This window comes from Crinia signifera, chromosome 5 (assembly GCF_055691185.1).
Source record: "Crinia signifera chromosome 5, ASM5569118v1, whole genome shotgun sequence".
NCBI classification, from domain to species: Eukaryota; Metazoa; Chordata; class Amphibia; order Anura; family Myobatrachidae; genus Crinia; species Crinia signifera.
In genome coordinates this window covers 324,072,709-324,086,286 of record NC_139221.1, presented here as the reverse complement: position 1 = coordinate 324,086,286, position 13,578 = coordinate 324,072,709, and the positions used below count along the sequence as shown (strand labels likewise).

The 13,578-nt window shown below is 48.2% G+C and overlaps 1 protein-coding gene across 3 annotated transcripts in view; it reads left to right on the top strand.

The window, feature by feature from the left end:
• Nucleotides 1–13,578, top strand: part of TOP1MT (DNA topoisomerase I mitochondrial) — a 45,099-nt gene that overhangs the window by 14,091 nt on the left and 17,430 nt on the right. For 2 of the 3 annotated variants that reach the window (XR_014444041.1, XM_083144922.1), the window contains exons 5-9: nt 656–715; nt 2,134–2,232; nt 2,486–2,549; nt 9,156–10,132; nt 12,408–12,523. Coding sequence is in view for 2 of the 3 variants with exons in the window: in XM_083144922.1 (XP_083001048.1) it covers nt 656–715; nt 2,134–2,232; nt 2,486–2,549; nt 9,156–10,132; nt 12,408–12,523 (1,316 nt within the window). In the remaining variant the exon portion in view is untranslated. Of the gene's footprint in view, nt 1–655; nt 716–2,133; nt 2,233–2,485; nt 2,550–9,155; nt 10,133–11,361; nt 11,533–12,407; nt 12,524–13,578 lie in introns of those variants that run through there. The other variant, XM_083144923.1, reaches the window with a different exon arrangement.

Here is a 13,578-nt window from a genome sequence, read left to right as displayed (position 1 = left end):
GTTGTGCCGCGCGGCCACCTGGTCTTCTCCACATACCTTTCTAAAATTTTACCAATTCGTCACGTTCGCCATGGCAGATTCTGCTTTTGGGCGCCGTGTCCTCAGTGCAGCTCAGGTGCGTTCCCACCCGTAAAGGGACAGCTTTGGGACGTCCCACTGTCCCAGTGACCACCATTGATTGGCATGAAAGAAAAAAGGGGATTTTGGTCCTACCTGTAAAATCCTTTTTTCTGAATCCATGGTGGACACTGGGCGCCCGCCCTCACACACTGATCTACATTAAGGGTGACGGTATACACCTTCCTGAAACTTCTACTTCCTTCTGGTTGCTTGGTTTCTTTCCTTTTCTCTTCCTCTTCCTGTACCTTGCGGGTAAGCTGTTGAACAAACTGAAGCCTGTAGGGGCATGGAGGAGGAGGAGGAGCCTGGACTGCACTCAAAGAATTCTATTCTCCTTGGTGCCTGTAGCTGAAGCTCCACCCACACCCCACTGTCCCAGTGTCCACCATGGATTCAGAAAAAAGGATTTTACAGGTAGGACCAAAATCCCCTTTTCCAACCTGGTGGCCCCTCTTTTAACTGTATTTTTGATGTATAATTTACAGGTTTTTTTTTTTTTTTTAAAGTCTACGTTCTGTTCAACTTTCCTCCCCAGTGCCTCAGAGGGTGTTGGAGAACCAGAAAATATGGAGGAACAAGACCGAAAAAAAGGAAAGTATGTACATGTATCCGTGCTTGTGTCCATAGAAATAAATCACTTACATTGTTTTATATTGAGAGCTTGTATCCCATTATTATAAAGGCAGACTCCTTAATCTATAAATATGAGTCTTTATGCTGCTGGTCTGTAAAACTAGTGACCCCTAAATTGCTTTTCTTACTTTGTTTCCCAATTTACTGTACAATGGAAACGACCATCTCTCCTTCTTCTTTCATTATGTAAAAGTGCTGTAATAGAAAAGACGGATAAATGAAACCTGTAAGGGGTCTGTTACAGGAATCGTTATAGGGTCTTTGTGTGTCCCGATTTATCAGAAAATTATTTTCTGAAATTGTAGGACAGTCTGTGTTTTATGGGAAGAAGCAGGTTATTTGGTCTTGTATTCTAAAGGTTTCCTGCTCCAGTCATGTTTATGTTCAGCAAATGAGAGGCTATGGCGCAGCCTATAATGCTTTTTTTAATCACAATTGTGTCGAGAATTCCCTTCAATTCCCAGTATTGGTGGTTTTTGGACACACAATGTGCACACGATCTGTCATACAATCCAGCTGCTGCATAGAACCAAGGGGTCAATGGTGAATGGTCGTTGCCAAGGGGTCTCGGAGCCTCGGAGGAAACAGAGACTAGAGATCATATTTGACCTCTAGCATCTGACACTGAGCACCTGTAAAACGCTCAAAGTCAAATATGATCTCGAACGTCTGTCTTCTCTGAGGCAGTGGGGGAAGGCGGTGGACATGTCGAATGACCGATTTGCGTAAAAAATATTCCGTTAGTTTCTTATATAGCGCAGCAGATTCCGTAGCGCTTTACAATTGTTAACAGAGATAAACAAACTGGGTAACAACAGACAGACTTGGAGGTAGGAGGGCCCTGCTACAAGCTTACAATCTATAGGGACATAGGAGGGAAACACAAGAACAGGCACCAGTAATAGCATAGCAGTCCCACCAAGTTACAAGTCCAGAAGGGAAGCTATATAATACATAAGTGCCTCAGAGGGTTATGTGTGCAGTATATAAATATGATAGGCTTGTCTGAAGAGGTGAGTTTTCAGGGAACGCTTGAAAGTTTGGAGGCTAGTGGAGAGTCTTATTGTGCGTGGAAAGGCATTCCATAGGGTGAGAGCAGCCCAATGAAAGTCCTGTAATAGTGAATGGGAGCTGGTGATCCGTGTAGAAAAGAGACGCAGATCTTGTGCAGAGCGGAGAGGTCGCTATGGGAGATATTTTGTGATAAGTAAAGAGATATAAGCTCACTATATGCAGAACCTCTCACTCAGCTACTTGTTATCCTCTGTCCACCAAGACACTTTCCTCCTAACGGTTTAGATTTTAGATTCAAGCATGCATCCATGTTTCCTGTTCTTCCATTTATTAGTTCAAATATTAATAGTTAAGCTGTCGTTCCAGGCTTCCAGCAGCGGCCTCCAGTTTGGATGAGAACAGCAATGAATTGTGCGATAAATCGGACTGCATTAGGAAGTGTCCCAGCCCGGAGGAAGGTGGTCGGTGCGTTCTTATGCGAATGCAGTTTGGGTTGCATAACGTTTAATGTTTATTATCTAGGAGAGTATTGCTTTGATGGTAATATAATTAGTGAAGACCGATGTATGATCTGTATTGTATCTGTAAAGGGATTGCTTATTACTTGCCGGTGTGTTAGTGGAGCACACCCGGCATACATGTCTGTGTGTCACTGATACTTTATTTGGCCACTTGTCCAAGTTTGCTTCATTATTAACACCTGTTCTTCTGTGTCTAGGCCAGTGTCCTCCAGTCCAGTCATTGCTACTGATGTCGAAGAGAATGTGACCAAGCCACAAGCGGTGTGTAACATCACTTCTCGTTGTATACCGATTAGTAATTATGTTGTCTGTGTAACATTGTTATAGCGAAGAGCGCGGGGGGGGGGCAGGGGGGTTGTGTTAACCGCAGCTATCCAGAGGAACGCTTCCTGTTGTGGACTATTAGGGGGTTGGTGGGGGGAGGGTTATCTACTTCACTCTTTCAGTGTCACCGGTACTTAGCTAAGAGTGAAAGCTTTTCTCTTGTGCATTAAAGATGGGGACTGCTAGGAATTTGTGGAGGCACAGGTAAGAAAGGCGAGTACGATAGGTACTGCTGCTCGTAAGGTGCAGGAACAGCCTGGTCCTGCGCGCATTATGTAGACCAGCTAATGGTAGTGTTGATGTGGTCATTACCTCGGTGATCACCATTTATGTGGGCACCAAACGCTAGATAGGCCAAACATGTCAGTTGAATGGCCACCTGTCCACACAGGCATACTATGCATTGTGCTTGGTATACTCCCATGCTAGCTCAGTTACAGAATCTGCAGCAACCATGCTCCGAGGTAAATGTAACTGTCAATCATTTGCTAGAAAGATAAATGGCTGAATAACTGACCAGTGACAGATGATGTACAGGATCCCTTATCCAAAATGCTCGGGACCAGAAGCATTTTGGATAATGCATTATTCCATATTTCGGAATATTTTTATATTTCAATGAGGTATCTTTTTTTGTCTTCTCTATACTGTACAACATATTGAGGCTGTATTCATGTATTTAACCCCCCCCCCCCCCCCCCCCGTAACCCCCTCCTTCATTTCCTTGAGCTACTTTCCCCACCTTGCATCTGATAAAAGGGGATTTTGGTCCTACCTGTAAAATCCTTTTTTCTGAATCCATGGTGGACACTGGGACAGTGGGGTGTGGGTGGAGCTTCAGCTAAAGGCACCAAGGAGAATAGAATTCTTTGAGTGCAGCCCAGGCTCCTCCTCCACGCCCCTACAGGCTTCAGTTTGTTCAACAGCTTATCCACAAGGTACAGGAAGAGAAAAGGAAAGAAACCAAGCAACCAGAAGGAAGTATAAGTGTACACTGTCACCCTCAATGTAGATCAATGTGTGAGGGCGGCGCCCAGTATCCACCATGGATTCAGAAAAAAAGGATTTTACAGGTAGGACCAAAATCCCCTTTTTTCTTTCATGCCAATGGTGGTCACTGGGACAGTGGGACGTCCCAAAGCTGTCCCTTTATGGGTGGGAACGCACCTGAGCTGCACTGAGGACACGGCGCCCAAAAGCAGAATCTGCCATGGCGAACGTGTCGAATTGGTAAAATTTTAGAAAGGTATGTGGAGAAGACCAGGTGGCCGCGCGGCACAACTGTTCTGCAGAAGCTCCCTGGTGAGCCGCCCAACTGGCCCCTACCGAACGTGTTGAGTGGGCCCGAAGAGATGATGGGACTGGCTTATTGGAAGACATATAAGCCTGCTTGATAGTTAACCGCAACCAGCGAGCCAGCGTTTGCTTTGTTGCAGGCCATCCTCTCTTGTTTGCATCATATAAGACAAACAAGGCTTCTGTCTTACGGATGGTTTGAGTTCTAGAAACGTAAACCTTCAAAGTTCTCACAACATCTAGAGAACGTAACTCTGGAGAATCCCCCAACGGTGAAAATGCAGGAACAACAATATCCTGGTTTATGTGAAACCTGGAAACAACTTTTGGCAGGAACTCTTCGAGTTCGCAAAACTGCCCTGTCTGAGTGGAACACCAGATATGGTGAAATATTGGACAAGACTGATAGATCTGAGACTCGCCTAGCTGAGGATATGGCCAAGAGAGGCTGTTTTCCACGTTAGCCATCTGAGGTCTGAGGATGCCAGGGGCTCAAACGGCGAGCGTTGGAGCGCCGATGACCACCGATGACCAATGTCAGATCCCAAGGCTGAATTGGAGGTATAAAAGGAGGCTGTATGTGAAGGACACCTTGTAAAAAGATTGGTATTGCCAGCTTCCTTTGAAAAAGAATTGAAAGGGCTGAAACTTGGACCTTTAGAGAGGACAACTTTAGGCCCAAATCCAGACCTGTCTGTAAAAAGGCTAGGATTCTGGAAAAACGAAACTCTCGAGGAGGAAGATTTTTCTCTGCACACCAGGTGAAGAAGGCATTCCAGATTCGGTAATAGATCCTGGATGAGGCCGGTTTTCTTGCCGCTATCATGGTCTTTATGACTGGTAGAGAAAAACCTTTTGCTCTCAAAACCTCAGTTTCAAGAGCCACGCCGTCAAAGCTAGCTTGTGTAGATTCGAGTGAAGGCATGGCCCTTGTAGTAACAAGTCTGGATGAGCTGGCAGCCGCCAAGGAGGCTGCAGAGACATCTCCTGAAGGTCTGTATACCAGGCTTTTCGAGGCCAGTCTGGAGCCAGGAGGATTGCTGTGGTCCTCTCCTGCTTGAGGCGTCTGATGACTCTTGGAAGAAGAGCTACTGGAGGCAATATGTAGACCAGGGAGAATGGCCATGGGGCTGAGAGTGCGTCCACCAAGTAGGCTTGTGGATCCCTGGAGCAAGCCCCATAACAGGGCAGTTTCTTGTTTACGCTTGAGGCCATTAGGTCTATTTGCGGGAGCCCCCATCTGGTGATTAGTTCCTGGAACACTTCTTCATGGAGAGCCCATTCTCCCGACTGGATGTCCTGACAGCTTAAAAAGTCGGCCTCCCAGTTCTGGACTCCTGGGATGTGAACTGCAGACAAGGCCATCAGGTGACGTTCTGCCCACTGCAGGATTGAGGATACCTCCCTCATGGTGGCCGAGCTCCTGGTTCCCCCCCTGGTGATTGACATGCCACCGCTGTGGCGTTGTCTGATTGTATCTTCACAGGTCTGGAGTGAACCAGAGGACCTGCGGTTTGCAGAGCTCGCAGGATGGCCCTTAGCTCCAATATATTTATTGGAAGCACTGCTTCTTCCTTTGACTACCGTCCTTGGAAGGAGTGTTCTGCCAGTACTGCTCCCCAACCTCGGAGGCTGGCGTCTGTTGTCAAGATGATCTATTGTGGGATGACGAACTGGCATCCCTTCTGAAGGTTCTGAGCAATGAGCCACCAAGTGAGTGACAGACGGGTCTGTCTGGATAGAACAAAGGTCTGTGACTTTAAGCATGCTTGGGAGCAGTTCCAGTGATGCAGCATTTCCTTCTGAAGTGGTCTGGAATAGAATTGTGTAAATTCCACCATGTCGAAGCAGGAGACCATCTTGCCTAGGACCTTCATGCATAGGTGAACCGAGACCCTGCGTTGCTTTAGGAAGGCCTTTAGAAGGTCTCTGGGGGCTACTCGTTTGTCCTCTGGCAGGTAAACCCTCTGGGTTCTCATGTCTATTAAGGCTCCTAGATGCACCATCCGCTGTAATGGGGTTGTTGTGGACTTTTTCCAGTTTATGATCCAGCCATCGTTCTGTAAAAGAGATACTGTCAGATTCAAATGTGTCTGGAGTGTCTGTCGACTGGGCCAATATCAGGAGGTCGTCTAGATATGGTAAAAGACGAACCCTCGAGGAGGACTGACCTATAGGTCTGCCCTGTGGTCGAAATGGCCGAAAAGACTGGGACCTAGGCTTTGTAGGAGCCGAGTGTAAAAATGCTGTCTTGGACATTGCGATTGTGGCTACAATCTTGTCCAGCTCAGGGCAGAACAGCACATTCCCTGAGAATGGCAATGCCTCTAAGGCCTTCTTTGAATCAGAGTCTGCGTTCCATGTATGCAACCAAAGATCCCTACGGTCAGCAACTGAAGAGGCTGATATTTTAGAGGATAGGGCGGCTGCGTCCACTGCGGCCTCTTCTAAATATGTGGCCCCCTTCTCTGATAAGATCCACCGTCGACAGTAGTTCTGAGCGACGGGTACATGAAGTGATCTGCTCCTGCAGAGTGTCCGCCCATGAGGCGATTGCCTTAGCCACCCATGCCGAAGCCATGGCAGGTCTTGCTGACACTCCTGCATTGGAAAATACAGCTGTAAGGCAGTGTTCGATCTTCCGGTCAGTGGGATCCTTAAGAGACGCCACTGTAGGGATAGGAAGGGTAGTAGCCCTAACCAGGCGGGCTACGTGAGCGTCAACCTGTGGTGGCTCCTCCCATTTCTTACGGTCTGCCTGAGCAAACGGAAAGAAAGAAATAAGACGTTTGGACACCAAAAACTTTTTGTTAGGGTGTTGCCATGCCTCTGACAAAACCTCCGCTAAGTCTGAATTGGAGGGAAAAATGGCCAGCTCCTTTTTCTTTTTTTTTTAAAAAGAAGAGTGTCAGGTGTTGTGGAGTGGGTGTCCTGAATATTAAGGGACATCCTAACAGCCTTGACTAAGGAGTCCAGTCTGGACTGGGTCATCCTTTCCTCCTTATCAGGTTCGTCCGTGTCAACATCATCATCCGTGTCGACAAGCACCTGGTCGTCCAAGTCGTCACCAGAATCTGAGTGATGAGTGACTAAAGGAGCCTGTGCTCTGCATTTAGGCGGTGGGGCCCTCAACACCGACTGCAATGAAGCCGACACCTGGACTAAATCCTGAATAGAGGTGGAAAAACCCTGCACCCAGGCAGGCTCAGATGCAACAGCAGCAGGCTGTGCCGGCAATGGCTGCGCAGCAGACTCCCTGGTTGCAGCCAACTGAGTAGCTAATGCTGGGTACACACCAGGACGACTAGGGCCCGATCCCCTCAATCTAGATCCAATTCCGACCATTTGGATGTAGATTGTGTGGTGATTGGGCCCTTTTCTGTCCTGGTGTGGACCGATACCGATCCGATGCGCGGTCCCGCGGGTCGGTCAGTCATTATTGAGATCCTACCTGCTGCAGGTAGGATCTCAATGACGACCATACAGCCGGGTGCGAGTCGCCATCGGATCGGACCCACGCACGGTGCACATCGTGAGTGGGTCGTGCCCCCCCCCGCGTCACCGTGAGCGGGTCGGACGAGACACTGACGACCCGCTCACGATGTGCATCGTGAGCGGGTCGTCCTGGTGTGTGTACCCTACATTATTCTTTCATAGCTGATGAGAGGGGATGCCCAACTAGGTTCCCCTTGTGTTGGGGCTGAGGGGCCCCCCAGGGAGCCCTGTGCAGAACAGCGTTCACACAAAACAGCCTGGTCTTGTATGAAGGAGTAATTCTCCTTACAATTGGTGCATGTGTAAAAATGCAGTTTAGGTGATTCCCTGACAGGCTTAGTTTAGGGATTTTTCTGTGACATTTTAACACAGATAAGCCCAATACACACTAATGCTAAGAATTGGCCACAGTGCACAATAACACCCTCTGACAACAGTAAAGGTATGCAGATGGATGAAAAGATAAGACACTAAACTCTCTGACTGACAGTAAAATACTGCGGTACAGAGGGCAGCTGAAAAACCTGGTCCTGTAGCATGTAGAGGAGCAGGAATTCTGGTGCGCTTCTCCCACAGTGAAGTCCCGCGTAATCGCGTGTGGGGAAGCTCAGCTCCGGCGGGAAACAGTGACTGCGCCACTGTGAGAGTGGAGGCGGGGAGCTGTGGATCAAGACCCCGCCTCCCCTGGAACCAGAAGTGCCCTGCGCCAAAATGGCGCTCCACAGTACGACGCCCTGGTGGTCTAGTGGCCACGCAGAGATAACTGGGTGCCACTGCCAGGGTCACCCGGGCTGCACCTGCCCAGGCGACTTAACCGCTAGCAGTATGCGCCGCGAACGGCGCAAAGCCCCCCTTACCGGAGGACCCGCTTACCTTGTGGTTGGAGCGCGGCGTTCCTCTGTGTCATGAGGAGAGCAGCGGGTCTGGCTATGAAAGTCAGCGCACCGCTGCCAGCCACAGGGGAGCAGCGTTGCTAGGAGCAAGCTGTCTCCAAGTAACAGTAAAAGTGTAAAAATAAAAATGTTTTCTGACGGGGCACGGAGTCCTGTCCCTTAGTACCTGTCCCTTAGTACCTGTGCCTTGAGGCACCAATAAACAACTGAAGCCTGTAGGGGCGTGGAGGAGGAGCCTGGGCTGCACTCAAAGATTGTTAATCTCCTTGGTGCCTGTAGCTGAAGCTCCACCCCACTGTCCCAGTGACCACCATTGGCATAAAAGAAAAATGTAAGTCTTGCTCAATCAGTTATGGTCTAGTTCAGCGGTTCTCAAACTGTGGGTCCTGACCACCTCAGCATGGGGTCACAACTCTATGTTGCTGACCATCAGGCTAATGTGTCTGTGGGGGGGACAGGGTATAACTCACTGCTTCCCTCTTCCATCCCCCTGTCACCATTTTTCATTCCCCCCTCATTACCCCCTGCCTCCCTGTCACAATAGTGGTCAGTTCACTTCACTGACCACACATGTGGCGGCCATTCAGTAGTAATTTCCTGGGGTCCTGTAATAATTTTTATTGTCTGATGGGGTCCCAGAGCAAAATAGTTTGAGCACCCCTGGTCTAGTTGATTTTATTACAAATTGTGTGCTGACTGGATATATTTTGACCTTTTATTGTCTTTCTTTACCCACTGATTCTGTTGTTTTGTATTTTTGCAAGACTTAATAAACTATTATTTTAAAAAACAAAACTATTTCATTGGTTATAATTGAATTTCCTGACAATCTCTTTTCTTCCTCAAAATTCCTGGACAGAAGTGTGAGGAGCAGCCTGCTAAGGCCTCCATAAGTAGTGGTGACCATGTCGGGGACGCCAAAGACAAGGATGTGACGACTAAATCTTCGAAGAAGGATGTGGGACAGCTGCCAAAAGCCAAGGAGAAGGGCAGTTCTCACAAACACAAGGAATTGCAGGAAGATGACACTGAGACCAAGATAAAAGGGAGTCATGACAAGAGAGAGAAAAAGACTGACCATGAGAAGGACAAACAACGAGGGAAAAGTCATCATAGTGAACACAAAGAGTCTTCCAAGGAGAAGCAAGTAGTGGGCTCAGCCACCAAGACAGGAGAAGCAGCCTCGGAAAGGAAACCCACCACAAGCAGCAAACATAAAGGTGAAGCAGAGAAGAGACCCAAAGACCACACAAAGTCTAAGGACAAAGGCCCAGGTATCGGTGAGGACAAGTACAAGAACCATTCGGAAAAAGGTCAAACAAACAACAAAGTTCACATAAAAGAAGAGCCCGTAGATGTCCCCCTGCTGGTTAAAGGGCTCGGCAATGATTTAAAGGGAAATACAGTAACGTTGGTGGACCTAGATCTGTTTCAAATTGCACCCCATGACGACCGCAAGCAAAGGGCAAAGGACAAAGCCAAGGGTAAGTCCCATGATAACGCAGAGGAGAAGGCCAAGCAGAATAGAGATAGTAAAGGTAAAAAGACGGATAAAGACACTAAAAAAACTAGAGAGGAGCATAAAAAGGAGAGCAACAAAGGGGCAAAGCGGGAATTGGAGGACCAGGAGGAGGAATCGGAGGCCGGCCATAAGAAGCCCAAGCCTGGCCCGGTGAGCAAGGAGAATCCTGAGAATGGCAAAAAAGAAGGGAAGGGCAACGTCATAAAGGACAAAACGAGCGGCTCTAAAAAGAGGAAGAATAAGAATGAGTCAGAAGCCAAAGCCAAGAAAATAAAAGAGGACAAACAAAAAGAAGCCGACTCCAAGTGGAAGTGGTAAGTGTGTAATGTGGCTGTGATGTAGATGGCGGCTCTTACAGGTGGCTGCGTTCTGATTAGTATAGGGATACAAGCCTGCTAATGGGACAACTTCTGCAATGTGTGAGATCTAGGCCTGTTCTGTATATGTCCCATAGAAGTATGATACATATTGAATGTGAGGAACAACTAATTTGTAAGACCGTTTTCAAGTGTCCCGCTCGCCGCTGCAGCAAGGGATTCAGAGCAGGGAGAGAGTCTCTCCTGCCCAGTGCTTCCCTGCTCTGCAGATAGGTGTGTGCTAGCGGGGCGGGGTTATAATGGGGTTGACAGGCCAAACACTATGTACAGTACTTAAACATTGGAAATGTGAGTGGTGGGACACTTGATAGAACGGTGTGCAATGTCTGGGCGAGCAGTAGGTCAGCCTCATCTATTGGTCTTCTCATGGGGGTGTGGATGAAGTGGAGAAGGCCACGTAAACCTTCTGCATCGGAGACAGTGTCTGGTTATGTGAGCCTTGTTTCTAACCCTGTCAGAAGACAGGTGATGCATTAAAGCACAGGTTCTAAAACTCGGTCCTCAGGCCCCCACGGAGTGCATGTTTTGCAATTCTCCTAACAGAATCAAAAGTAAAATAAATAGCTCCACCTGTGGATCTTTTAAAAGGTGTCAGTGAGTAATGAGTGCACCTCCCGGGTGACCAGGAACTGCATCTGACTGAGCAGCAGTGATCACATTTCCAGTCTGTGTGTATATTATACTCTGGGAGCTTTTCTAAAAACCCAAAAACCTGTGTGGTGCCAGAGCAGCATCATGGAGCTGCTTAGCATTCCATTTTTAAATCAATGTAAGGCCAGGATTTTTAAACACATTAATATCGCAGGCCCCCACCCGGCTACTACTTGATGCTATCCGGCTGGAAAACACTACACAGAATAAGCTGCAAGTCTGTCTCAGACTGTAGGCAGTGTTATTGATTTTTCTGTCTGATCACATGTGAATGAGTCTCTACAGTGGGGGAGCTGCCTGGGTTAGATCTGATATTATGTATACAAGATTTCTGGTTTATTGTATCGTTGGAAGTCACTAGTAATACTGAGGCTGGCTCTCTGCCTTGCAGTCAGCTGAGTGATCACATGTTTTTCTTCTCCATGTCTTAGAACTACAGTTCCCAGCATGCTTCCTGCTGCGAGCTGATTGGTAGGCTTTCAGGAAGCCGGCTGGATAAGGGGGAAGGTCATTATTGAGTGGCACACGCTGCTCCAGCAGAGATGAGGAGGTTTTGCTGTGTGAGTGGTGTGTGTGAAGGTTATGTATGGCTGCACGCTGCTCTGGAGACTGAGGATTTGCAGCGCTCGAGTCCTGTCCATCGCTGTACCCAGAGCAATGGCCAGCAGTGTTTGTGCCCGACACTGGTAAGCCCTGGCTGTGATGACATTCTGTATGATTGCTTTATAAATGCTGCCAGCTAGCTGAACCCTGGACTGTGTCAGATCTTTCTGGCAGCTCATTAGGGCAGAGTTTCCCAGTCTCTTCCATTACAGTCCAGGTGTTCAGGATATGCTTATGCTTAATCAAATTGGCAGAGGAGTAAATGACCACCTGTGCTCAAGCATGGATAGCCATAAAACCTGGACTGTATAGGCAGAGTTTGGGAAAGTGCATGAGGGCAATGGTTCTCAAACGCAGTCCCCGTAAAGGTAGGAGCACAGGTGTACTCCTTACTCACGGACATTTTACAGGATCCACAGATGGAGCTTATTATTTCCCGTGCCATTCTTTGAAGAGACCTGGAAAACCTGCTATGTTTGAGGTCCTGGGGACTGAGTTTGAGAACCTGTGCATTAGGGGATAAAACAGGGACCTATTGTGCTAGTTGGAACTACAGGGTTCACATTAGACCGAGCGGTGAGAGGAAATAATTATAGTTCTTTCTGAAAACTCTGGGACCATGGGCCTTATTCTAGTTCACTCTTAGAGGAAAATTCCTTCTCAATGGACAAAACCATGTGCACTGCAGGTGGGGCAGATGTAACATGTGCAGAGAGAATTAGATTTGGGTGAGTTATTTTGTTTCTGTGCAGGGTAAATACTGACTGCTTTATTTTTACACTGCAATATAGATCTCCCTTTGAAGTAAAACCCCACCCAAATCTAATTCTCTCTGCACATGTTACATCTGCCCCACCTGCAGTGCACATGGTTTTGTCCATTTGAGAAGGAATTAGAGTGAACTAGAATAAGGCCTCATGTGTACATTGTGCAGTCACTCAGTGCTTTTGTTCTACAGGTGGGAAGAAGACCACTATGAAGATGGTGTCAAATGGAAATTCCTGGAACACCGAGGCCCGTTTTTCGCTCCTCCATACGAGCGACTTCCAGATAACGTGCGCTTCTATTATGATGGTGAGGACCCATTGCTGTCAGTCACTGGTACAGTTCAGTCACAGATCTATCCTCATACACCTAGCAACATTCATGCAACTCTGCGCTCACCTGGAAATGCATCTGTCGCATATGGATGCGTCAGACCGCTGCACCTGACTGCTTAGTGGGCCAAATGTATTCAGCTTTAACAAGTGACAAAGTGGAGAGTCCTAGAGAGTGATAAAGTAGCAGCCAATCTGCTCCGAACTTGCATTTCTCAAACAGTTAGGAGCCGCTTGGCTAGTACCTTTAGCACTCTTTATTACTCTCCACTTTATCACTTTTTGGCTCAGTATACACTTGGCACAAGCTGAGCTGCATGGGATTTGCCACGTTAAGGAAAACTGGTACCGCTGCAGCAATAGTATATGAGGGCGCATCTGCTGTTCGCCGTCTGTGTAACCAGCTGTACGGACACAGGAATATACAGAAAATCGACACAATGGACATAATCTAGAGGCGGCCCTGACACACAGTGGTCCACAACACTCACCTATGTGCTGTGGTTTGTACCTATATGGGACTACATGGCCCAGGCTTACTGTTTTAAAACATTCCATAAATGTAGGGTACAGGATACTACTCATTAATCTGCTTTAGTTATGCATTATCAGATTCTTTTACTGATATATTTGTGGGGGGAATGAGGAGCTCTGCAGGTTAGAGGCTGGATGGGACTGAGTACTGTGCGGGTGACAGGCTGGAAAGAAGGTGAGGGGACTGAGCTGTGTACAGGTGACAGGCTGGAAGGAAGGTGAGGGGGACTGCGCTGTGTGCGGGTGACAGGCTGGAAGGAAGGTGCGGGGGACTGAGCTGTGTGCGGGTGACAGGCTGGAAGGAAGGTGCGGGGGACAGGCTGGGAGGAAGGTGAGGGGGACTGGGCTCTGTGCAGGTGACAGGCTGGAAGGAAGGTGAGGGGGACTGAGCTGTGTGCGGGTGACAGGCTGGAAGGAAGGTGAGGGGGACTGCGCTGTGTGCGGGTGACAGGCTGGAAGGAAGGTGCGGGGGACAGGCTGGGAGGAAGGTGAGGGGGA